Source organism: Marmota marmota, unplaced genomic scaffold, assembly GCF_001458135.2.
Source record: "Marmota marmota marmota unplaced genomic scaffold, marMar, whole genome shotgun sequence".
In the NCBI taxonomy this organism is placed as follows: domain Eukaryota; kingdom Metazoa; phylum Chordata; class Mammalia; order Rodentia; family Sciuridae; genus Marmota; species Marmota marmota.
The window spans coordinates 1,160,110-1,185,407 of NW_025999983.1; the positions used below are offsets into that span (position 1 = coordinate 1,160,110).

At 58.4% G+C, this 25,298-nt stretch overlaps 1 protein-coding gene across 3 annotated transcripts in view; it reads right to left on the bottom strand.

Moving 5' to 3' along the window:
• Smoc2 (SPARC related modular calcium binding 2) overlaps window positions 1–25,298 on the bottom strand; it is a 112,217-nt gene that overhangs the window by 17,330 nt on the left and 69,589 nt on the right. For all 3 annotated transcript variants that reach the window (XM_048805787.1, XM_048805786.1, XM_048805784.1), the window contains exons 8-9: window positions 21,217–21,403; window positions 14,934–15,016 (exon numbers count right to left, since the gene is read on the bottom strand). In XM_048805787.1, the coding sequence (XP_048661744.1) occupies window positions 14,934–15,016; window positions 21,217–21,403 (270 nt within the window). The remainder of the gene's footprint in view (window positions 1–14,933; window positions 15,017–21,216; window positions 21,404–25,298) is intronic.

Here is a 25,298-nt window from a genome sequence, read left to right on the forward strand (position 1 = left end):
TGAGCAGAGGCTGACTGGCCTGACACAGAGGCCATGTCCCTACAGGCAGTGCTGGGAGGCTGGGTGGGGACGCCAGGCAGTGGCTGTTGGCTGCTGCTGTCCACCTGTGCTGAGCACCACGCAGCCCACGTCTGCCTGGGTGGGACTCGGGGAGGACCCCCAGACCTGGGTGGGACTGGGGGAGGACCCCAGCTCCTGGGTGGGACTGGGGGAGGACCCCTGTCACCTGGGTGGGACTGGGAGAGGACCCCAGCTCCTGGGTGGGACTGGGGGAGGACCCCTAGACCTGGGTGGGACTGGGAGAGGACCCCCAGCTCCTGGGTGGGACTGGGGGAGGACCCCCGTCACCTGGGTGGGACTTGGGGAGGACCCCCAGACCTGGGTGGGACTGGGGGAGGACCCCCGTCACCTGGGTGGGACTGGGGGAGGACCCCCGTCACCTGGGTGTGATGGGAGAGGACCCCCAGACCTGGGTGTGATGGGAGAGGACCCCCGTCGCCTGGGTGTGATGGGAGAGGACCCCCCAGCACCTGGGTAAAGGCACATGCGTGCTGCCAGATGGCACCTCATGCTGGCAACTCTCCAGGGGGTTATTGGAAGACCAAGGGCTCCGGGGCCCAGGGGTCACTCCTGGGCTGTGCTCTTCCTGCCCCACAGCAAACGCACCCCGTGGCTTCACTGTCAAGGGTCAGTTTTCTGCAAAGATGCCCTCTGACCCGAGGGACAAGCCTCACGAGTGGGAGAAGTCTGTGTGTTCATCATCAAGTGCCTGCGGGAGTGACCTGAAGTGAGTCCTGGGCAGGTGGCACCAGAGGAGCCGTGTCAGACCAGGAGACCTGCAGAACTGCCTGGGACGGAACTTGCCATCCATTCTACCTACAACGGTGACAGAATAAAGGCTGATGAACCTGAAGCGCTGGTCGGGAAGGGAGGCTGGTCACCTAGAGGCAGCCACAGCCATCGCCCAGCAGAACTGGAGGACAAAGCGTTTCTCCCCAGCACAGCGTGCGCCTTGCCCACCTCAGGACCTCCTCTAACACCGCGCTCAGTGTGCACGGACCTCCCCAGTGCACGACCTCCACTCCAGGTCAAGGAGCACGCCCTGTGGACCCTCTGTCCTGCCACTGACCTGCCTATCCCCAGAGGCTGCACCAGGTCAGAGGGTCACGGAACCCGGGGTAGATGGATGACCCCATGGAAACCAGGCCTAAAGGTGGAAGCTAGAGGGAGCTGTGGGACCCCACCCAGGAGCCAGAGGCCCACCCTAGGGCCTGGGAGCCGATTCTCTCAACAAGGACTGACAAGGTGCCCTGGCACAAGGCTGTCCTGTGAGTGCCCTTGAGGCGGTGGGGCTGCTGTGTCCTTCACCAGTGAGCACCTGAAGGTCACGGATCCCTCCAGCCAAACACGATGCAGTCCTGTTTATAAAAGCACAGCAGTCTCGTGCAGAGGGAAAGCTCTGGAACGGTCAGGGCTAACACGATTGTCAGAGAGGCCGAGGTGATCAGAGGTGACCCGCCACACAGGGCTGCCCTCCTTGATTGCGAACAGCACCCAGAGACCAGAGTCCAGAGGGCCCCTGTGTGTGACACCGAGAAGCAGGTAAGTAGCGCACTTCTGTAGGAAACTTTCCAAAATAATCGTGGCCCTCAGTGGCTGCCAGCCCGGGGTCCTCCAGCCTGACCCTTGGAAAGTGCGAGGCACCAGGCAGGGGTTCTGCTCCCAGCTTGGTGGCATGGCTTCACTTTGGTTTCTCCATGTATTTCAAATGGTTCCCAGAAACTCCCTTTGGTGAAACCTGGCTCTCTAGGTGCCCAGAGCAGCCGTGTCGGGGGCAAGCAGTGGCCAGATCCTGAGACCTACTGCCCACTGAGATCTACTGGCTCCTGAGGAGGACGCCCCCAGAAAGACGCCTGTGAGCACTAATGCCGGCCATCGCCAGCCACTGCCGTGTGCCATCTCACGCACAGACACGCCCTGTGCCACCCACAACAACCTGGGGTGGGGTGTCTGTATTCTCTCTGCTAACGGGTGACTGAGGCGCAGACAGTGACACAGTGGGCTCAATGGCATGACCGGCTCCCAGTGTCCCCAACCAGAGTGCAAAGCTCATGGCCGAAGGCACACTCAAAGCCAAAGTGACACAACCAATGCCACAGCGACGGACTCGCCTCTCCCAACGCCCTCCTGCATTGCCACCCGGGCCTCCGATGCTCTGCTGCCCTCTGCCCACCCCACGCTCCCGGGGGGGCTGCCTCCCATCCAGCCTGCTGTCCTGCCTCCGCAGAGGCTATCAGTCTGGGCTGTCCTTCACTCAGGGCCACCTTCAACGCTTGTTGAGTGGCTCACAGCTTGTTTCACACTTTCCTTACTAGGCCCAGCGTCTGTGTCCCTGTGAGCTCCCGAGCCCACGTCGCAGAGAGAAGTTCACTAGAAAGCTCTGTGCACAGCACACACCCCGCTTCCCCCAGGGGCTCCCTTTTGCTCAGTCCTGCAACTTGCTCCCTGAGACTAAGAAATGGGGGCGCATACACCGAAACCTCTGGGGAGGGGGCCTGGGTGGCACCCCTGCCGAAGGTGCCATCAACAGGTCTCACACAACAGCTCAGGGCGTATCTGACTGTGGCACATTTTCCGGATGATCCTCAGCTTCTTCCTGCCTGGGGAACAGAAGGTCCAGAGGCCGAAGAAGAAACATTGGTCACTTTAACCTGGTGTTCTCAGAGAAGGCCATGGGCTACCCAGCTGCTCATCGACACCTTCTGGATGAGGGACAGAATGAACCCCTCACGTCCGGAGCTCCGTCTTGATGATCGATCGCTCTTCTGGGAGGATCGGAAGCAAACAGTGGGATACTTGAGGGCGACTCAGGATGTCAGAGGGTGCAGTCAGGACGTCAGCCATGAGGTCAGGAAAGAGGGCCACCCACAGCCTGGTGGTTTTGGAAGATGAATGAGACCAAATATGGCATGCACGGTCCTCCAAGATCCAGCGGAGACAGGAGCACTCTGTTCTGGCAGGGCCCTGTTACGACCACTATGGCTTGGGAAGCAAGCAGAGCCCCCAGGACACTCCCAGTGGAACAGAGCAGGAAGAAATGGCCAGCCCCTTCCCACCCCAGCCGAGGGCAAGGTCTCTGCACAGGATTTGTCCTGGGTCCTGCCTGACGTCACCTCAGGATGGCACCGAGTCCCTCGAGACAGCCGCCGCAGGAGACTAGGAGACTGCGAGACTGCAAAACCCACCATGAGCAGCTCGGGAATGAGTGCCAGGATGAGGCTGGGCCCTGGGCAGCGCCATGCTAAGCGCTGTGCCCAGGAGGGGGCAGAGATCTCCAGGTAGGAGTTCAGGAGAGCGAGTGCCTCAGGGCTGCCTGTGTGCTCTCCACCTGTAGGTGGTGGTCTCCATGGAGACTCTGGCAGCCGTTAACAAGCAAGAAGGGTGGAGGATGGGGACACACAGGAGGGACGCAGCACATGGCAAGTGTCCCCTGTGGTGCCCGGTGCAGCTGGGCTCTGGGTGCCAAAATGAGACCCTTCCTCTGAACCCCAAGCCCAGCCCCATGTCTTGAGGCTGACACTGCTTCTTCGTTCCACCAGGCTCCCGGGACCTGCCCCAACCCCTCCAGCGTGTCACTGACAATGGGAAGCTGAACCAGCCCCGTTTAGGGACGAGCTGTCTTGCTACTCCTGCAGCGTGTGCGGGAGGCAGCCGTGGAAGCCGACTTCCCAGAGGAAGTGGGTGTTACGGATGTCACTGCTCTGTCCTCGGGGACTTTCACAGCTGGACCAGACCCTGTCACCCAGAGCAAAAGCAGCCAGCTGGAACAGACCCCTGAGTGCCACCTTGTTCTGGCTGGCAGCGGGCCCTGGGGGGGCCAGGTTGACGGCACCCCTAGCCCACCTCGGGGTACAGCAGAGCTCCCGTGTTCCACCTGTGGCTGCCCCTCCCACAAGAGGAGCCTGGGTAAGAGCTGAGGGTCCTCGGGACCCAACACCACGAAGCCATCTCTCCATCCACGTGGAGGGAACCACCTGATCTGTTTTGTTGCTAGGACTGTGTCACGCTGAGCAACTCAGAATCAAAGTTGCTGCAAGTGTCAGCTGTTTTACCATTAAAGTGCATGCATCCTCCCAACATCTGCCCTGGGAGCAAGAGGGACGACCCCTGGTGGAGACGCTCCTTCCTGGGAGTCCACAGGGGGCCTTCTGTACTCTCTGCCTTCCTGCTTGGACCTGCAGCTAAGGCAGCGGCTGAGGCACCGGCTCTCCCAGGCCAGCCGAGGGAGGCCTGTCCCGCAGTGCCGTCCGTGCACGAAGCCTCCGCTTGCCCAACTCCAGGAAGACCCCAGGCACTTCACCACAGTGCACACACCGTCACGGTGATGCCAAAGGCAAAGCCCTGGGAAGGGAGAGTAGGGCGGGAAGACGGTGGGCAGCGAGAGTCTGGTTCAGACACAGCGCCCTTGGGCTCCAGAGGGAGCCTGCGTCTGGCTCAGCACAGCAAGGAGAGAGGAAAGTGCACTGAAGAGTCCGGAGATTGGGTGCCACTTCCTGGTGGAGAAAGGGATCTTCTCTGCAGCACCACCGAGGGCACAGCTCTGTAGCAAGGGGCCGCGTGCTCGCCTGCAACTTTCCAAATGGCACACTGTCCAGACGGCACACTGTCTGCGGTCTGTGCAGACCTGACCATTGGCATCACGAGAGGAGGAGCCTGTGGTCCGGGTGTTCACTCAGCTCACTGCTGACCCCAAGTCGACATGCTGGAGGTCAGAAGCAGGGACGTATTGCTCATGAGATTGTCCTATAAATGTTTTCCTCAGGCTAGAGTTTGACACCTGTCCTGCTCCTCCAAGACTCTAGGGCCTGCAGCACAACTCTTCTCTGGAGCAGGTTAAATGAGGAGCTGTTCACCTTGAAATCTCTTGACCTAGGAACCTTACCAGCCACCCCACTGGGAATGGCCCTCCCTTTCAGAGGTGGCAAGTGGGCCACGGCTCTCCCCAGACACCCGTGAGAACTGAGCAGCCCTACACTGCCGAAAGCCACCTCCCAGCCCAAGGGTGTGCGAGCAGGTGTGGCCGCTGTCTCCAGCCTTGAGCAGTTGACGTGGGCTCCGAGGCTGCAGGGTGCGGTGGCGGCTGAACACTCCAGATGCGCAGGACAGACCAGCCTGGGGACAGCACCTGGGGTGAAGGGGCTGTGCCAGTTTGATATCTTCAGTTTGACTGTCATACGGCCCTTCCACTCGGGTGACAATTAGAGAACAGGACAGGACGCATGTGAAAGTGAAGCTGTGCCCTGGACTTCCCCGGAGGCCTCACGCCACCAGGGCTGGCCTTGCAGAACCCTGGTGCTCAGGGCAGTTAGTGGTCCCTGCTCGGCACTCTTCCAGGGCCTGCTTGCACTCGCTTGCAGGGGCTGAGGCAGCATCTGGCGGGTGCAGTCTTCTTACTACAGCAGCTGAGCCACGTGCACACAGGCAGAGCAGCAGCCGGCGGCCTGCACTCCAGAGGGGCCCGTGACGGGCAGCTCAAAGCACAGACTCCCTTCCTGCTCCAAGGCCCATCGCCCGGGTGAGAAAACCCAGAGCTTGTCTGTTTGTTTGCTCTGGCCCAGGGCTGGCCTTCCTGGCCAGGGGGACGGGACGGTGCCTTGCACACTGCAGAGCCAAGAAGCAGGCTGGCGGCGTGGACAGGCACAGCCGCCTCAGCCCAAATCACGCTGCTCCCCTCTGCTGTGCACACCCCTCACGGCCTGCGAGGAGAGGCCAGAGCTCCTGTCCTGCAGAGGGGCAAGCCTGTGACAGCCACACGTGTGGCGAGGTGTCTGCCATGAGGTTTGAGCCCACACTGTAAATAAAGAGTAAAGAAGGTGAAAAACGAAAGCACCACAAGCACATGCCAAGGGGAACAGAGCCTGAGTCCCAGGAGCACCGAGAGGAGAGTCAGGAGGCCTCTTGGTCCGCGGCGTGGAGGACGGGCCTCCTGGCCTGTGCAAGTCCCTGACATCGCTGGGTCTCGACACCACCCTGCAGGGAGCGGTGCTGGGCGGGGGCTCCGGGGTCTGTCTCTGTGTGTCCCGTGCCTGCCTGGCTGCGTTCTGGGCATCCGGGGAAGTGGTCGGCACCATGCAGCAACTTTCTCACTTGCTTCTGTAGAAATCACAGGAGTTTCTAGAAGCTGCTCTTGCAATAAGGCCAGAGGAACTGGTCCTGCAGAGAGTCGCCTCAGCAGGCCATGGGCACTGTGACTGATGAGTACCTGTAGGACCTGAGAGCTGGAGGTCACTGCAGTCACCAGGGCACATGGTGCGGGCACAGCTCACCAGTGTACACCCACACTGCAGAGCCTCCTCTCCGAGCAAGCTTGCCAAGAGGTCAGGACTGTGCAACTCCAGGACATCAGCTCCGGTGCCCTCTAGGCGCTCAGTGGCACCCTGTGCTGTGCCAGGGCTCTGGTGGCCACTGTCTACTCCTAATGACAGAGGCCAGCCCAGAGGGTGGCCGACTGTGCTCCCCGAGGTGCTTAGATGAGACTGACCAGTTACGGAGCTTCCTCCCGGCCACCCCAGTGCTGGGCGGCTCTGACTCCTCTGGCCGACAGCCCCCTCACCAGGGCCCGAGAGCCCCCAAGGCCTCCGCACATGCTCCCCCGCCTGACCCTGTCTTGTGCATCTCAGCTGCGTCCTCCACACGGCTGCCAGAATCACTGTTTTAAATAAAAAATGAATGAGCCACTTCTCGGCCAAACCAATAAGCCCCAATCCCTTAACAGACATGAGTGAACTCCTCTGAGAACGTTGCGTGGTGACCTCGATGGCTTCCCAAGTCTCTCCTGACAGCTCCTTAAAGAATGTGTGCGATGTGCCATGGACAGGAGAGCCCAGAGATGAGTAGAGAGGACACCCATCCACGCTCACACCAGCACCGTCCTCCCACAGCTGCCCGGCCTCAGTGGTGGAGGAGACGTGGCCCTGGCCCTGCAGGCCGCCCCTGCACTCCTTCCTCACATGCCTTCCGTGGCTGCAGCACCAGGGCCAGAGGCCCCACCTGCACCTGCCTGCTGGGCGCTCCTGTGGAGGAGGAGGCGCTAGGAGATGGTGTGAGAAGCACCGGGCAAGAGGCTATGAACTGAGGGGCAGACCTGGTGGGGCCCAGCTCCATGGCTCTCTGGCTCTCAGGACGGCACAGCCTCGCACTCCCTTGAGTCAGGAATTCAGCGGTGGCCAGAAACCATGCAGAACTGGACATTAGGGCTGGCAAATTCAGAAAAAAAAAATAGCACAGGAGTCAGCACACAGCCTCAAGAGCATCAGCAACAGAGCTACGTGGTGATCAGAGGAGGGGCAGCCAAGGCAGCGGAGGCAGCCGAGGCTGGCGATGAGACCAGGTGCGGCAGAGGCATTTTGTTCCTCTCTGCTTCAGAAAGACTTCCCCGTGGGAGAAACTGCAGCAAGCTCCCCTTATGCTGCATCTGAATGACGAATATCTCAGAGCACCGTCGGAGGCCACAGTTCATGACAGATGAGTCAGCGTTGTCAGCTGGTTAGATGCTGCATGGATTTAAGGGACAGTGTTGTCGGTGCCACTCCATAGGGGCAGACTCTGAGACATCTGAGAAGGTCTCAGAACAGAGGGGACCTCAATCCCGGGCAGTAAGGGGTGCATTATAATCAATCCATCAAATAAGGAAGCACACAGAGCAAAGCAGGGCCTCGGGGTGAGAACTGAAAGCTCTGCAGCCAGTCTGCAGGAGTGGCCGTGGGCATGTCCTGCCGGGGCTTCTGAGGGTGACTGAGGGCTGCCAACACCTCCTGCTCTGCCAGATGGACAGTCCTGGTTCTAGATGGTCCTCAATTCAGCAAGTCAGAAGAGAATCACGCCACCAGGGAGAGCCTTCCAGAAGTGTGCCAGGCCCTCTGCGATTCAGGCTACCCATGTTCCAGCAGCTCCTGCCATTGTGGCCACCAGCATGTCCAAGTGTCCTGCTAAAGGCTCATGGACGAGGGCATCCTGGTCTGGGCTGAGCAGCTGACTTCCAGAAGTAGGTTCTCAGGACAAAGCTAACACCATTCCTACCATCAGCCCTGCCCCTCTCTAGTCCTGTCCTGCTCCAGGGGAAATGGCTGGTCTGCCAGTGTCCTCCAGGGGTAGCTGGGCAAGCCGGTCCCAGGCTGGAAGGCTGCATACAGAGGGGGTCTTCTCCCCAGCCCCTGCTGGCACCATGAGCGCCCAGGAGCCCCTCCGTGCTAACGGGGTGAGGTGAGGTGTTCCTCACGGGGGGACCTGAAATCTGGAGAGGACCTCAGGTCACTCCAACACTGCAGACACCAAGCAGAGTCGGTGCACACCAATCTCCCCCCTCGGGTTTCTGGTCACCTGCAGTGTTGGTCTCTGAGGACGTCAATTCTAGGGCACTGAGGCTGGGATCCCGCTGGCTGTCCTGCAGGCTTGCCTCCGGGCTTTAGGGCCACCTACGCAATAGACATCTGCTCATCGATTTAACAGAAAAATGCACAGTTACAGAAAAGGTAAAACCAGAAAGTTCAGTATAGTTGCAGTGTTCCGAGCAGCTCTGGCTTTAAAAGGAGCTTCCTATGAGGACAGACTGGCCGGGTTGAAGAGCAGCAGGGGGAAGCCAACGGCCCTAGCTGCTCCCCGGTAAGCACAGCACCGCACTTTATCTCACACCTGACAGCCCGGGTGCCCGAGGACTGCAGGCTGCCACCACCCTGGGGCTCAGAGTCCACCTGGGAAACCCTGGGGTGGGCAAAAGTGGCACTGGGACAGTGGTTATGGCTGGGATCGACACTTAGAGGATTGAAAGTTGTAGGAAAAGTAAAATCAGGACCACAGGCTCTCTAACCAAGGTAGGCACTGACCCCAGACAGGCAGGGTGAGCAGAGCCCAGACCAGACAGGGTCCCACCTGCTTCCCTGTCCTCACCACGGTGTCACCTGAAACAGGCGGGCCTGGAAAGGAAGGGTCCTTTCAGAGTCACCCAGCAGATACTGTGTCCGTGTCACTAAGCCATGTTGCAGGAGGGCTCTGGTCTGCTCGTGGAAGCACTCGGTGGATCCAGATCTGGTGAGGACAGCCCCATCCACAGCAACGGACTGGGGCCACGAGGAGCCAGAGTGCCTGCCAAGCGTGCCGCACACAGGAAGGTGTTCCAAGTGGTTAACCGTTTTAGATAAGCTGCTTTGATAAAGAGGGATTCTTTGTAACAGGGTAATTGTTGAGCAACAAACTCAACATAATGGTGGTGTGAGGACAGTGGTCCTCAAGCTATTGGAGCTGTCTCTGAGATGCTGCTTCTCTATGAGCCTGTCTGGCAGCTGCTCTTTCAGGCTTAATGTGAACCTAAAATCTACTCAGCCTTTCTTCTGCACAGTCCTAACTTTCAAAACCCCAGGGGCCGAGCAGACCAGGAGGCCAGGACCTCACCCTGCAGGTGTGGCTCCCAACGTCCTCTGCCACTTTGGAGTCTTTAACTGGCCCTGAGAGCCAAAAGCCTGGCTTCAGAAGAGAAAACCAACCAAGTCCCGTTCCCCGGGCAGCTCCCACAGGCCTGGGCACACCCTGGTTCCCAGGCGGGCGGGGGCGCAGGATAGGGTAAGAGGCCCTCTAAGACATCACGGTCACAAAGCCTGTGAGGGGAGTGGTCCTCCAGCGTCCCGCCCCTTCTGAGCTGCACTTTTATCCCATCTTATTGACCCCTTGGGAGGCACACCTAATGCACAAGAGAACTCCTCACATGCAGAACGTGTGCAGAAGTGGCTGCTTGTGTCCACCTGCTGTCAATGCTGATGGATGGAGGCAGAGTGCTGACCATCCTCCTCCACGTAGGCATAGGCTGGTGGGAGTGTCCACCGTCCCTATTTGTTCTTACTGTATCGGGCATGATTCCTGCAATCCTTCCTGTGTCTTCTCCAAATTCTCCTCCTCCTCCTCCTCCTCCTCCTCCTCCTATCAACTGAACTCAGTGTTCTAATGAAATCTCACCAAGAATTCTCCAAATGTCACACAGAGGCCACTCTGGATCCTGCCTGTGGGCACCTTCAGAGGCACACTACCACCACCTGGCTACTTATGTGAGAAAACAGCGGGTATCAAATGGAGGGCCTCTCTGCCGTGCACCCCTCCTGTCCACCATGGCTGCGAGGTGCAGCCCAGGGGTCCCACCAGTGCTGGTCTCCAAGCTCACACCTTCCCACCTTTAATTTCAACGGCCCTGGCCCGGGCCCAGGTGCTCCTGGCTCCTGGGCCTTCAGGGTGGAAGCTACACGGGTAATTCATGGCCTCTTGCTGACAATAGCCTCCTTTGATAAAATGAATCCTGTGGCCCATTATTTTTTTTTGGGGGGGCTTTCTAAAAGATACAACTGCCCTCTGAGGGGTTAGTGGCTGAATTCTTCCACAAACTTAATTTTATATTCCATCAAAAATATGGTTGTAAATGAGTCCTGAAGGTCAGGTCTCCCAGGCATCACACTTAGACTAGACCCTTGCCTTCTTCAGGACCCAACAAATCGAGATGCCGACTCGGCACTCTGAGGCACACTGTCACCACGGCCTTCAAGAGCAGCGTCCTCTCACACCAGCACACTCCTGGTTCTGTGGCCAGTCCACACCTGGGGTAGGGTCGCTGTTCCTCCTCATCTGTGCTGGGAACAGAGGGCAGTATGCGCCGCCCTGGGCACACCTGGGGCATGGCCTCCTGCAGCTGACACCTTCTCAGACCAGAGGACGTGCGTCTGGAGGCAGCAGGACCTCGCTACAGCTCAGCTACACGGCAGCCTCTGCACCTGACCAGACAGAGGACGCCCTGACACTTTTAAGGAAGAAATGCTGACACTCATTTGCCTCGGGACGCCTCCAGCCACAGAGGACAATCCTGCTGCTGCCTGTCTGCCTTACAGGCCAGCAACCCAGCACCTTCATGTGCCAGGCAGTGCCTGCAAACGCCTGGCTCGGGTCTGGTCACCTTAGGAAAACATCCTGAGTTTCGCTCACAGCAAGGCAAGAGTCACCTTATGAGGTGATTTAGAATGAAGCTAACATATTGCTTGAAAAATCCAAGAGGTGCCTGGAGGGTGTCATCACACCTGCCGGTGCAGGAGGTCTCCGGCTGTCACGCTGTGGACACGGAGCGGCTCTGGGCTGCGCTGAACTCTGTCTCAGAGAGACAGACCTGCCAGAGCATGTGGAGAGAGCTGTCTGGCCAGACGGAGAGCCAGGGGGGCAGCAGCGGTCTGAAGGCTGACCAGGGCCCCTAAGACCCACCTCCATCCCCAGGCACGAGCTCACATGCCCACAGAACACCACTGCGCCACCGACTGCCGGAGAAGAAAGGCTACGGTGACCAAAGCTTCTCCTGTAGCTGTCAGAGAGTGCGAGCATCTCACTCCCTGCTTGGCGCCGGCTGCAGTGCCCATAATACGAGGACACCCCGTGCTGCGCCAGTGTCAGGAGCTGACGCATCAGGCAGGACACTGCCCGCTTGGCGCAGGCTGTGCCGAGCAGAGGCCAGTCAACAGCAGCTGCCTGTCCAGCTAGAACTGCACCTGAGAAGCAGCCAGAGGGCACAAACCACCTGCAGCGCAGGTCACGGAAGTCACAAACTCCAAGCCATAGATGACTTGTTTTGACTTCGCCAAGACAAGGCCTCTGACATCACTTCTCCTGCCACCTCCTCAGAGCTGGTGTTTCCTGGGTGGAGAAGGGGTCAGTCTGGTGTGCTGTCCCCAGGCAGCCCCTGCCTGTGCCTGCACCTTCTCTCTGGCAGGCCACACCCCTGCACGCTACACTGCGGGGAAGGACTCCGAGGCCCTCAGGAACAGGGAGCTCCCTCTGCCCTCAGGTCGCGGGCTCAGGTCACCTTCCCACCTGGCGGCCCCCTTCCTCTACCTGGTTCTGTGGGCCCTTGAAGCCGTCAAAACCCCGTGGCTAGTACATCCAAGCCTGCTGACCTTGCTTAATAGAGGGCCGTCAGGACAGGACGGGGGCAAAGAAACACCGATCACTGTCCTCAGGGTCAGCTCTCATCACCTACCCTGGGCTCCTGAGGGCTCTGTGGGGACACTGGACGACTCATCTTCCCTCTGCAGGTGAGATGGGTGGTGGCCAGCGAGGGTGTCCCTGCAGAGCCGAGTCCTGAAGGCAGCTTGAGAGCCACGGGAAGTGGAGAGAGCCACAGCTCAGCAGGGAACGTCAAGCTCACGGCCCCAGACGGGCTCAGAGAAGGCGCCCGTGGCCCTCCAGCCCCACAGCACAGGAGAAGTCCAGGAGCTGGGAGTGCAGGCCGACCTCTCTCCACTGCACCCCGCGAGGCAGAGAGCCAGGCCGGAACACAGCCAGACAGGCTTGCAAAGGGGGCGGGGGGCAGCTTCCTGCCTGTATTTGGACTTCCCGTCCCTAGGTTTTGATGTCTGTCAAGGTGACAGGGCAGCCCTACCAGGAAACCAAGGGATTCCTAGAATCTTCAGAGCCAACTCTCAACATGGAAGCCATCAGGACGGACCTGGGTGTCGGCTCCATAAGCCTTATGTTTAATATCCATTGGCACAAGCTAGAAAATCTGCTATCTGCTCTGCAGAAGATGTGAATAGATATTTGGCAGCCCACACACCAATGAGTGAGCTGTGCGCGATCTTGTCGGCTCGACCTGGGGGACAGAGGGCTCGTGCTGAGCAGAACACAGAGAAGGAGTGCAAGACAAAAGTGTACCAGAAAGAAAACACATCAGCCTATACGTCACTTGGCGTGCTCGCCTACACACTGTCGCTGTATTATTTTGGAAAGAGATTTCTCCTCTCCACCAGAACAGCCTGTATCCTGGAGTTAATTTAAGACTCACTTGGCTTTTTTACCTAATAAGGATAATTATCTCCAAATAATGAAAATGATGAAGTGGGCACGAGCAGCACTCCCCACACCCCTGGAGCTCAGCTCGGCTGACCTTCCTGGGGCTGCGTGGGACGTCTGCAGAGTTGAGGGCCCCGTCCCAGGCGGCAGCCTTCCCGAGGAGCCCCAGAGTCCTCCTCCTGTACCTGGCAGAGGAACGGTGGCTGTCCCAGGATAGTGCCCCATCTCCTCCAATGCTGTCTCCCCCGGGGCTCATCTGACATCAGACATGCCTCCAGGGTCCCCTTCTTGTTTCTCCATAGCAATGGCCCGTTGTTGGCACAAGATGAAGGATCATTTCAGTCTTCAAATCAGGTCCCCATCTAGTGCCTAAAGGGTGGGATTTTTCCACAAAATGACCTTCCTACCAAGTGCACCCTGGGGGCCCAGCAGTGTCCTGTCCCAGAGGAGGGCAAACCTCCTGGGACACTGCTGGGCCACACTCATGCGGAACCACAGGGCACATGTTCAGGAGTCATGTGGCTTCACGTTACCCAAAGACAGAAGACAAGCTCACAAATGCCTTGGGCGCCCTGGAACACAGTTGAGACCAGCCAATCAGGCAGACGCTCACCGAGGGCCTTCCATGCAACAAGCGTGCGTGGAACTCGTTATTTCTTTTTCAGAAATTTGTCACCTGCTCATATCACCACCTGACTTCAGGGGCTGGGGTGTCATGCTGGAGTGGCCTGGCCTGCAGAAGGCCCGGGCTGCACCCCGGCTCCACACAGACACAAATTTGGACCTCCAATGATACAGGAGACCTTCTGGAGGGAGGCACCTGGTATCTGCCCCCTCCTCACACCCAGTGCAGAAGGAAGCCACCAGGGAAACCGAGAGCAGCTGACCTTCCCCCGGAGGAACATAGGGTGGCAAAAATAAAGCCACCAACAGACTCTTCAATCCTGTCTCTACAGCAGGACCCTGGATGGCCCCCAAGGTGGGGGACAGCTGGACACCTCAGTCCAGAGCACCTTGAGCCTAGAGAACTCTCGATGGGGCAGTCCTGCCATGCTGCTCCTCGGTGCTGTCGAGCAGACCTGGGAGCAGTGAGCGCAGAGTGAGCATGACTTGGGCACTCTGGCCTTCCCTGCCTATTTGTAAGCAGAGAAGCATCTTTACTTTGCAAAGTTAAAACCTTCTTTATCAATGGCAGTACAAATCCTACAAGAACCACGAATGCTCTTGAAGGGGAATTTATCTAGACCATCCAAGACTAGATCAGACACACAGCATACATGGAGGAGGTAACAGGGCAGTTTTCATGGTCTCTGAGACAATCTGGAGATATTTAAGAAGAAATAAAGATTGAGATGAATCAGAGCAACAAGCAGCTTTGAAACATTTTACTGAAGGCATGGACTCACCCCATGATGTCAGAGCACTGCCTGCCTCCCGGGTGCAGGGAGCTGGGGGACCGGGTGGGCTCCTGGGTGCTGCTCTAGCCTGGGCAGCAAGTGCCTGTCTCCTGCAACTCCTGGAAGGACACTGTCCCCTGAGGGCTCAGGTATGACTGCTGACACCTTCCTCCTTGGCTCTTCAGATACCCGTGCACTTCTGAGCTCAGAGAACCTTGAGAAGCACCTTGTGGGAATGCGTTTCCTCATTTTGTTTCAAAAGGTCCTTTGCAATTAGACTTACCTGATAACAGACTGAGCTCATGCTTTGTTAAAACTACCCCTACTTTGTGCTGAGGTTCAGCGCTCAGGGAATGCCTGGGAAACATGCTTTGGGCTAAGCATTTCAGGAGCACCCAGGAGTTCCAGAGTGCTGACACTGATGTTGGAGTGATGCTGGTCCTTCCTCCTGCATCACGTGTGACCTCACGCTTGGTGGGTCTTCTCCCACCGCAGCCACAGTGACAGCAGCTTGAGAATCAGCCCCAACTCTCAGCCCTCTGGGAGGAAGTGGGAGGCTCCAATCCACCATGGTGCTGAGCCCCAGAAGCGGGCAGACTCTGTTCCCACCACCCTAGCAAGAGACCCTGCAGTGGTGGCCGATGCCCACTGGCTGTGGGCAGTACTCACCCTGCAGCTGCCGGCCCTTGAACAGGTCCTGGGCCCTGGCGGGGTGTGCCCGGGCTCTGTCGTCACACTTGGGCTGCTCATACCTGGGGGCGGGAGAGAAGAGCTGATGGAGGGCCTGGCCCTGGTTCTCCACCTCTCCAGCGTGTGAGAGGTACAGGTGGGCTCCCCCAGACAGAACCATGGCATCCGGTCCTCGCGTCACATGCCTGTAGGGTAACTACCTCGGCTACACCATGAACACGTCCCCCAGTGACGGGAAGAGGCACCTGCAGCTCCTCCCCGGCAGCCTCTGCCTCACTCTTGTCCCCTCCTTCTATTACGTGATTTCACAAAGGGCAAGTGCTCTGCACTTCGGACCTGTGGCATGGCTCAGGACGGGGACAGGAGGAGCAGGAGTGTGAGGACAGTATACGATGTGGGCTTGGCCACTGGATCCCTCCCAAGAGGTGGCCCAGTCTCCAAGACTCAGGATTTTCCACCGATACATTACTCAAAGTCATTTTCAGTCCAATTCATGAAGCTACAAGTGTTAAAAATAAAGAAAAGCCACCTGGTTCCACCTGGAGTCAGTCAAAAACCACGGAGCACGCGTGGGCGGGGACTCTGCCGCCTGAAGGTGTCGACCCCCAGATGCCCAGCTTAGAAAAAGCCAATGGTGTGGCCCACAGCCCCTCCAGGTCCACCTGGCCTGGGCACTGCCTGGGTGTTGGAGATGGAGTGGAGGTCTGTGTCCCATGAGGCCAGCTCAGCCCAGCAGAAAGTGGGCAGTGAAAGCCAGCGCAGAGGCTTGAGCACAGAGGTGGCCCCAGCCTCCGCTGCCCCCTCCATGGCCCCCCTGCACTCAGGCTTCTCGGGCTGATCCCAGATAAGGACCTGGCCAGCGCGAGGGGAGGGGCATCCACTCGCGGGAGAAACCTCTGGGGGCGGGGGTAGCTCTTGAGCAGAATGACTGGCTCTGCTGGACACGTCCCCTGGTTTTCCTCCCTGGAGGGGACTTCACAGGAGTTGTGGGGCTTGTGCAGCCCTGTCCTGGCCTGCGCCTCCTGCCCCCCATCCGCAGGTCCACTCTTCGGTCCTTCCACTCCACGGCCTCTCCTTGGGTACTCGGGCTCCCGTGCCGGACATCAGTGCAGGCCAGTCAGGACTGACCCATAGAGCAGGCAGACAGACACGTGGGAGCAGCCAGGAGCAGGGGGCAGGAGGCGTGTCCTGGGCCTCGGCCTGCAGGCTGCGGCCCTGCAAGGTCGGCCTCCGCGTCCTCCCTTCCTTCCCGGCCCTCCCTTGCTGTGCCCTCCCTCTCGTGCTCTAAGAAGGGGCTGCCAGGCCGCGTTTCCCTCACAGAGATCATGTGTGTTCCCATTTTCCGTTACTCGCTTGTTTCCAATCTTAGAGAATAAAAGCAAGTGGATTTCTCCAGTCCCCTTCCTCTGGTGTCCCAAGAATCGGGCCAGGCCCACACCTCTGCCTCTCCTCCCTGAACACAGAACCCAACACCCCATACTCACAGACCAGTGTGTCTTCCTGAAACATGGTTGGGAATGAAGTCCCTGACAGACTCTGGACAGCACAAAGCACACTTTACCCAAAGCCATGAGCCAAGATTTCCTGGGAACGTGAGGTTCAGTGACAGACAGCAGAGACTCCACGGTCACAGGGACAGCCCCACCCGCCGGCTTCTCCTGGTGCCTTTGGGGCTGCGGCCAGCAGAGGGGAGGTAAAATGCACCCAGCAGGCCTGGGTGTAGCTCAGTGGAAAGCACTTGCTGGAATGTGTAAGGCCCTGGGTTCGAGTCCAGCCCCTCAAAAATAAGACAACCAGGGCACACCCAGCGGGCTGGACGAACACCCTGCTGCCCAAGGGCCGTGGAGCTCCTCGGGCTAAGTGTGGAGAACACTGGCAAGCCCAATCTTCAATCCCAGCCCTGGGCCAGCATCTGGGCAGCTGGAATAGTCTAGAACTGACAGCTACGTTAGAACAGGCCCCTTCCCAGCACATGAGGTCTGAGCTGCAGAGGACGGGCACTGCCAGTGCCCTCCGACTGGGTAGGCCTGCAGCGAGGCCTTCCCCCCGACTGAGCCTTGACTGAGAGTCCGAGGCACACTCGGGTAGCCATTCTGCAGAGTTAGAAAGCTGCCCCGTTCGTTTCAAATCCCTGCAGTGCATCCAAACCCCTCCAGGACCCAACCCTCCTCACTTAGGATGATGAGATCATTCTAGTTCCCTTTTGTCATCTACTAACTTTGAAGCCACGAGGAAGCTAGCCACACCAGACGTCACTAGGGTCTTGCTCCAAATGGGGGACAGAGTCTCTTAAGGATCCCAGCACTAAGGCTGAATTTAAGAAGGTAGTGAGGGGAGCATCTGCTCCTTCCGGAGTCCAGCAGAATGCCGTCGTCTGCAGGAATGGTGCTCTCAGGACGATGCCCAGGGCACAGCTGAGCGGCTTCCACGTGTCTCCACTCTTCTCAGCGGTGTTTGTTCAACTTATTTGCATAAAGAATAAACACATCTCTCTGCTGTCTGGCTGCCCAGCAGACCTCAGGCCGACTGCCATGGAGAAGTGGTTTCATGCCTTTGTGGCCCCCGGGACAGAGCTGTAGACTCAGGAACAGAGGCGCCCTTTCAGGACAGGGGACAGGGTCTGTTCTGGCTCCAGGGTAACAGCTGGGTCTCACCTGCCCCCTACGGATCCAGTACTCATTCCTACTCGCTGCCGAGTAGACGCCTGTCCCTCTCCTCCCAGCCTGGATCCCACCAGCCTGGTGGCCTGGGCTTGCACAGGGGCCTGGGCCCAAACTTCAGGGACCTGCAAACTATGGCCAAGGGGTTGATCTTGACACCGAGGCAGGAGAACCAGGAAGGAGCTGGTCCCTCAGTGGGCAGGACATATGCTCACTGGACTCCACTCCAGTCTGTGACAAAGGCCCTTGATTCTTTAGCTTGAGGACCTAGGCAAGTGATGAGGCATTTGATACTGACAGCTGTTCCACTGTCAGAGTTCCACGTTTTCTTCCATCAGAAGACACAGGATCACTGAGGGAACGAGCTCTTGAGCGCTCCACTCAATGCACCTCCAACCTGCAGAGCACCTCCTGAACACCTCCCAAGCTTCGGGACATGGGTGAGGATCCGTGCTCAGGCAACGGAGAGTATGTGAACAGCCATGCGGGTGGCTGTCCCTGTGCCCTGGCTGCCCAGCCCTGGCACAGCAGCAGAAAAGACCCGTGAGGCTGTTCTCTCCCCTGCTGCTGCTGACCTGGTTTTTTGACGGACTGCTGAGCACCGGTGCTCCAGTGCTGGGCAGTTATCCACGCACTAAATCTACCTGGGACTTCTTACAGACTTTTCCCCCCAGCAAAAGAGAGAGAGGGGGCTCCCTGAGAACTATGGCACGTGGGTGGGATGCCTGGATCTTCTGCAGCTGCTTGTACCTAAGAGGGGAACCTGTCCAGGGCAAAGCTAACACACGGGGGCTGTTGGAGCAGATTTGAGATTCTCCCTGGCAACACCACCAGGCCATGGGATCAACTGAAACTGAGCTTGCTGTACCTCCATGCCGCCTGGTGACCTGGCCAGCCCCGGTCAAGCTCACCTGAACCTTGCTGTGTGGGCAGCATTCACCCCTGCTGGGCTGGCCAGCCCTTGCTCCCTGGTACCTGAGGCCCTGACCGCCATCTGCCTCTCAGGGGTTTCCCTGGCCTTGTGGGCTGCACCCACCACTCTGCCCAGCTGTGTTCATTTCCTACAGGGAATTTGTCTCCACCCAGAACACTGACCCATCGGGCTCCTCTGGTGTCATCTGCTCCCTCGCTAGGGGGGAGCTTCACAGGCAGGGTGGCAGCCTTTCTGGTGGACGGGCATCCCCGGCTCCTAGGACACTGCTGGGACCATTCAGGGCATTCCAAGGCTCACTGAAGGAAAACAGAGGCACTGGCGCAGGAGGGTTCCAGAATTGGCAGAGCTGTCCCTCTCCACTGAACCCCCAGTGGCTTCCCACCGGGCTGAGGCTCGCCCACACCCTGCTCCCAAGGCGCGACTTTCCCACATGCACTTCCCCTGTCCCCTCCCCAGATGACCCTCAACAGCCTCATGCCTGTGCCCCCACCTGGAAACCCAGTCTGGCCACCAGCTCCTGTCCTACCCCAGAGGCCACCCCCTGCTTGCTTCCGTCTGTCTGTGCCTCGGCCCTCTCCTTCCTGTTTCTCAGGAACCACAGGCCCTGCATGATCTGGGGACTGCAGGGGACTCTCCTTCCTGACCACCCTGTGACAGGCCACCTCTGCAGAGGACCCCTCCTTCCTGACCACCCTGTGACAGGCCACCCCTGCAGGGGACCCCTCCTTCCTGACCACCCTGTGACAGGCCACCCCTGCAGGGACCCCTCCTCCTGGCATTGCGGTGACGGGCCACCCTGGGGTGAAGCCCTGTCCCCACCAGGCAGGTGGGGAGGCTTTCCTCCTGGCAAAGCTTCCCCAGAACCCGCTGTCCTGGCTGCACAGGAGGCTTTCGAAGGCCCAGGCAGGACAGGGACTGAGCCAGGGACGAAAGCCGCAGAGTGGAGAGGAGAACACGCACACAGACAAGTGTCATCGACTGCCAGAGCCGCCGGGAGACCCCATTGCTCAGAGCAGGGGGGGCAACTCCTGAGAAGAGGTGGGATGCAGGACAGGTCAGCCGCCCTTCCCCAGGGGACACAGGATGGTGCACTATCCTCCCCCAGAGCCTCCGGGACTGACCCTGGGTGCCCTGTGTGCGGGAGGAGACAGGGTTAGGACAGGACTGCAGCCAGCCCCCGAGCAGCCCCTCATTGGCCCAAGTGATGTCCTCTCCTGAAAGGGGAAGAAGAGGGGGTTGCCCCGCCCTCAGGTGACTGGGAGAATCAGAATCCGAATCAGTCCTGAGCTGGATGAAGGGGGCGGAAGAGATGAGGGTGGCCGGGGGAGGGTGTGTCAGGGGAGCAGATGGGGACACAGCAGCCTTCGCGGGTCCTTAGGGAGAACACTGTTGATTCCAGAGCCAGTTGGAGCAGCTCTGGTTTTGATGGCATCAAGGTTTTCCTTGGCCGGCACTAAGAAAACGCCTGCCAGGGACACTTCTCCCTGTTGCAGAGCCGCGGGTCGGGCCAGGGCTGCAGCTGGCACAGCCCAGTGGGGGAGCAGGCCAGAGCTCCCAGCATGCAGCACTTGTTCCGGGTCCCAGAAAACTGCTCTCTGGGTGCCGATGCACAGGGACAGAAGTGGTCTCACACCAAAGCCCTGGACAGGGGGATGCTGTCTCCGAGCCGGGCAGAGCCCACTCGCTCCCAACGGCCCATCGCTGCCCTGGGGCCCTGCTGCGATCTGCTCTGAGCTGGCTGGCTCCACGGGCACTGATCAGAACACGCTGTCTGTCCCGTGCAGCTGGGCAGGGCATGACGACCCCCTGGTCAGCTCTGATGTCATGATGTTACTGCAATTTCCAAGCAGGGATCCCGGAAGCTGGTACCACTCCTGGCCAGAGGGTGGCCAGGTTGGGCTCAGCCTTAACAGAGCGGGCGTTGGCTGGTCACCTGCGCCTCCATCTCCTGGGTCCTGCCAGCTAGCCCCTCTCCTTCCCCTGGGTTCACACTGGAGAAAGTGGGGAATGATCTAGGGAGTGTCGGAAGGCTGACTCCTGTGCATCATGTCAACCATTTTGATATAAATCTAGGGAGAGTCGAAGGCACGGTCAGGACACAGCTGCTAGAGGACAGTGCTAGCCCCTGGCCGGCAGCCCTGCCTTCAGGGGCCGGAGGCGCTTTGCACCCGGACCAGGAGTGAGGCGCTATTGTCTTGCATCAGATCCTGGCCTCCTGTTATGGCTCCTGCTTTCCCATATTCCCACTTTCTGTAAAGTGAGGACTTGGGATTCGAGAATCCTTACACCCCAGCAGGCCCCCTGGGCGCCGGTCCCCTTGGCACCCTACACGTCTGGCCTCCTCTGCCGGCACAAGGGGTGAGCGGAAGTGGCACTTGCTCTGGGCTGTGGCCCGCGTGCTGGCCGAGGCACACTGATGCGACATGAGCTTTCAGGGCTGCCCTGCTGGGCCTCGGCTGAGCTCAGGACACACACTCTCCCCCACTGTCTGATGGCAGACACCACACATTCCTAACCAAAGCCCAAGCAGAGGACAGATGGACCCTCAGGGTGTGAGGCCCAGGTCTAACAGGTGCCATGCCCGTGGCATGTGCCGAGGTGGCCCTGCCCTCCTGGTTTCCATACCCAGAGCCTTACCGACCGCCCATGGCCCGGGACTGTGCTTTACCTGGTGGATGTGCCAGGAATGGGGCGCCCTGTGTCCACCAGCACACACCAGCAGTACCCCGTGGAGGGGTGGCACTGAACTGGCTTGTAGAGGCCCCCGTGGGCACACTCAGGGATCACCACGTTGTCATTCTTGGGCTGCCTGGCTTCCTCCAGGGCGGACTGGTGCTCCTGGTCACAGGAGGACGCTGCGGAGGAGGAGCAAGGGAGAGACGGTGAGCGGGGCTGAGGAGCCGGCCAGACCAGAGCTGGCCCCCAGGCACAGCTGGAAGGGCGGGAAGCGGGGCTCAGAGAGGGCTGTGGGCATGCCAGGGGACCCAGAGGAGGCTGAGCAGCAGAGGCTGTGGCCCCTGGTCTGCAGCAGTGGACAGGGAAGCTCCCAGGCAGCACCGCTGCCTTGACACATGTCCTGAGTGAACCATGCCACGTCCTCCCTGGTGCATGGGAGGCCAGGACTGAGGAGGGACCCGGATCTCTCCAGGCCTCAGCCACAGCCTGGAGGCTGCCAAGCGTCCGCAGCTCGGGGTGGGGTCCACCCTAGGGGACTGCCCATATTCCCAGCATGCCATTCTTCAGGGTTCAGAGCTCCCTGAGGTATCAGAAATTATCCACTTTTCCCCCAGAGCCCCCTTGAGGTCCAGCCTCAGGAGGACAGGTTCTCAATGTTCACAATGTGGTCACCCCTGAATAATGCAGCTCAACTGTGGTGCTCCTTAAATAGCCATGTCACCGGTGGACAGTAGACAGCAGTGGTGTCGGGAACCTGTGCTTAGTCCTGTGTGCCCGGCATGAGCCACGAGAGTTCTAAAACTCACACAGGCGTTAAACAAGGACAGGTAAAGTCCCTGAGGCCTGCGTTCAGTGTGCAAAGGCTCAGCCCACCTCCAGCGCAGCCAGCTCCTCCTGGGTTTAACTCGTCTGACCTGCATCCCTGTGTTTGCCACCACACACGTGTGTGCTCCTGACTGGCCCACACCTGAGCTCCAGCCAGCGGGCATCTAGGGACCAAGGCCCACCCTGACTGATTGTGGCCACAGCAGGATCACCACAGAATAGCCAGAAGTCTCCACTCAGGCTGAAAGACACACTGGCAAGGTGCAGTGGCCCAGGGCGGCCAGCATCTCTCTCCCAGACGGGAAGGGTCTTCCATACCCTGTGCTTTACACCCACAGGAAGAGGCGCCGCCGACTCCAGTCCCAGGTTGTACCAGTGTGAGCGTGGTCACACAGGAAGCTGCTGCAGGGCCCTCGCTCCAGCCCCGCCCAGTCAGAGGCAGCAGATGCAGTGCACCACATGGACACCCCGACACAGGTGACTGTCACACGGGACACAGGGGACTGTCCTGAGGCTCAGGGAGACCACGGAGGCAAGCTGTGGCATATGGATCATATTCCACCAATGTTCACTGTTGCCGCAGTCTGGCTGGGCACAAATCACGAGCCACTCAAGCAGGAACAAACTTTATTTCCGAACTCCCCCGAATGCCACCCACGCGGCCCTTCAGGGACACCACACACCAACCGGAACTCCCTCCACCGGAACTTCACCAACCAACGGGAACTCCCTAGGAATCCCCACGAGAACTCCAAACTAGCAGGCACCGGAGGCGGACAGCAGGGGTCTACGTACAATCGAATACACAGCCTGTTTCAGTCCAGCCTCGTCTTAATGGCTCGCCTCTCAACCATTACTTCTGGCAAAATGCCAGGGGCCGTTCCGACTGGCTGTGGCTCTCAACACACTGTCATGTTTTTTATTTTTCTAATGCTAACATAATACCTGTGTAGACAAGGCACACAACTTGTTCTGAGACGCAAATCATAGTTAGGGTGTCCAAAGGCCGAGCAGACCCAGACTCTGCCTTCACCAGTGGTCCCCTTACAATGGCGTGACCACGTGGATGATTTTATGATTACCGTCTACTACCTGTATCCCCAAATGTCGTCATTAGATTTTCAAAACATATGATTTGTGTGTATTCACTGGAAGAGAACAAGAAAGTCTTCGTATTTCCCCTTAGGCTTCTCTTCAGAAAGCGCGACAGTGATTCCCTTGCAGTGGCCTCCGCTGGCAGGCGTGGCTGAGGAAGACGGAACCACACCGGGGTCTCTCCAGACCGACTGCTGAAGGGTGGCCTCAGAGAAAAGGGATCGCTCAAATCTCAAAGTTGGTACTTAAAACTGGTTTGTAACAAGAAAAGAAGGAAAAAAAATGTAAGTTTCCTGTTTCTGCACATTTGAGTGTGACTACAGCTCAGCAAATGCACAGACACATAAACAGAGAAATCTACCACGAGTTACGTGGCTGTCTTGAAGAGGCACTGCCCAACGGTGACTGGGAAACAGGCAAGAAATAAAAAAGACAATTCCACAGAACTGTCTTTCCAAATTGCTATAAAAGTTACTTTAAGACCATGTGAAGAAACCAAGGAAGATGGGTTGAACTCTATGTTTTTGCAGGCAACAGATCACTGCTCTGTGGAAGTCCTCTCCCTGGAAGGAAGTCCTCCCTGTGGAAGGAAGTCCTTCTGTGGAATTAAGTCCTCCCTGTAGAAGGTAGTCCTCCCTGTGGAATTATCTCCTCTAAGTCCTCCATGTGGAAGAAAGTCCTCTCTGTGGAAGGTAGTCCTCTCTGTGGAAGGAAGTCCTCTACATGGAAGGAAGTCCTCCCTGTGGAAGGAAGTCCTCTCTGTGACAGGAAGTCCTCTCTGTGGAAGGAAGTCCTCTCTGTGGAAGGAAGTCCTCCCTGTGGAAGGAAGTCCTCTCTGTGATAGGAAGTCCTCTGTGGAAGGAAGTCCTCTCTGTGGAAGGAAGTCCTCTGTGGAAGGAAGTCCTCTCTGTGATAGGAAGTCCTCTGTGGAAGGAAGTCCTCCCTGTGGAAGGAAGTCCTCTGTGCTGTCAGTACATAACTAAGTGGAATGGCGCACCAGGTGATGAGGGTGCAACTTCTCTTCCAGCAGACGTCTCTGGACACTCATGGCTCACTGTAGTGTTTGCTTGGCACTTGGTCAGAATTTTTATGAGTGCACAGAATTTACAGTGTGATTATCTGGCCACAAAATACTTTCTGTGCTCCATCCAAGGACATACTGTATCTATGGAAGTGGTTCTGGAAAATTCTTGAAATGACCCTTCTGAGGATTTTATGTCATCTTTGCAGGATCCCCATGAGCAAAATGGGACTCATTAAGTCAACAGCCTCTTAAAGCCTTCTGAGCATCTTATAAAGTATCAAAGATATTGCAGCAGAGTCAGAAGAAGCCCTGAAGTCCTGTAGGCACCTTGAGCCATGAAGACGGCCGCCCTGTGGGATTCTGTCTGACGACCTGGTTCTGGTGGGGAATCGAGCTAACTAGAGAATGCAACCTTGCTTTCTTCTGGGAGGAGCCGCAGAGAAGGCCGGGATCTTCACACCCATCAGTACAACCCGGAACCCAGGCCAGGCAGAAGCAGCTCACGCCGCGGTCCCCCTCACCAGCCCAGCCCGCCTGTCTTCTGCAGGGACCACTTGGCCACTCTCAGGAACAACTGGGCTGAGTGTGGGGAGCTGCTCCAGCCTAGCTCTTCCCACTGAACCAGCCCTCACCTGCAAGGCCCTTTCAGCACACCAGATGTCAGAAGGAGCCTCTGGACATGTCCAGGAGAAGCTGACCAGTAAGGATCTCCCATCTGCCAAACACAGCACAGCAGAGAAAGAGAAGTTGAGATGCTACTTGGAATTGATGGTGGAATCAAAGAGCGACTTTCTCTCTGGTAGAAGAGGGCTCTGTGTACTGAGAGTGAATAAAAAGTCAGACTCTCCAGTGAGGTCTCGCGGCTGGAGAATTAGGATGTGAATGGAGAGCACATGGTACAGACATCAGGGGGGGACGGGGAGGCGGGGAAGGGCGTAGGCAGCCAGGGAAAGATGGTGAGGGAGGGTGGGTGGATTCAGGAAGGAGGGGCATGCAGAGGGTCCCCTGGTGAGGTCAACTTCCTGCTTGGTGAAAGCACTTGTGGACACAAGCGGGGACCCAGGCAGACAGACCCTTCTGTACCCGTGCTCTGTGTGGGGGATCCAGCAGAAACCAAAACAGCCAAGTGG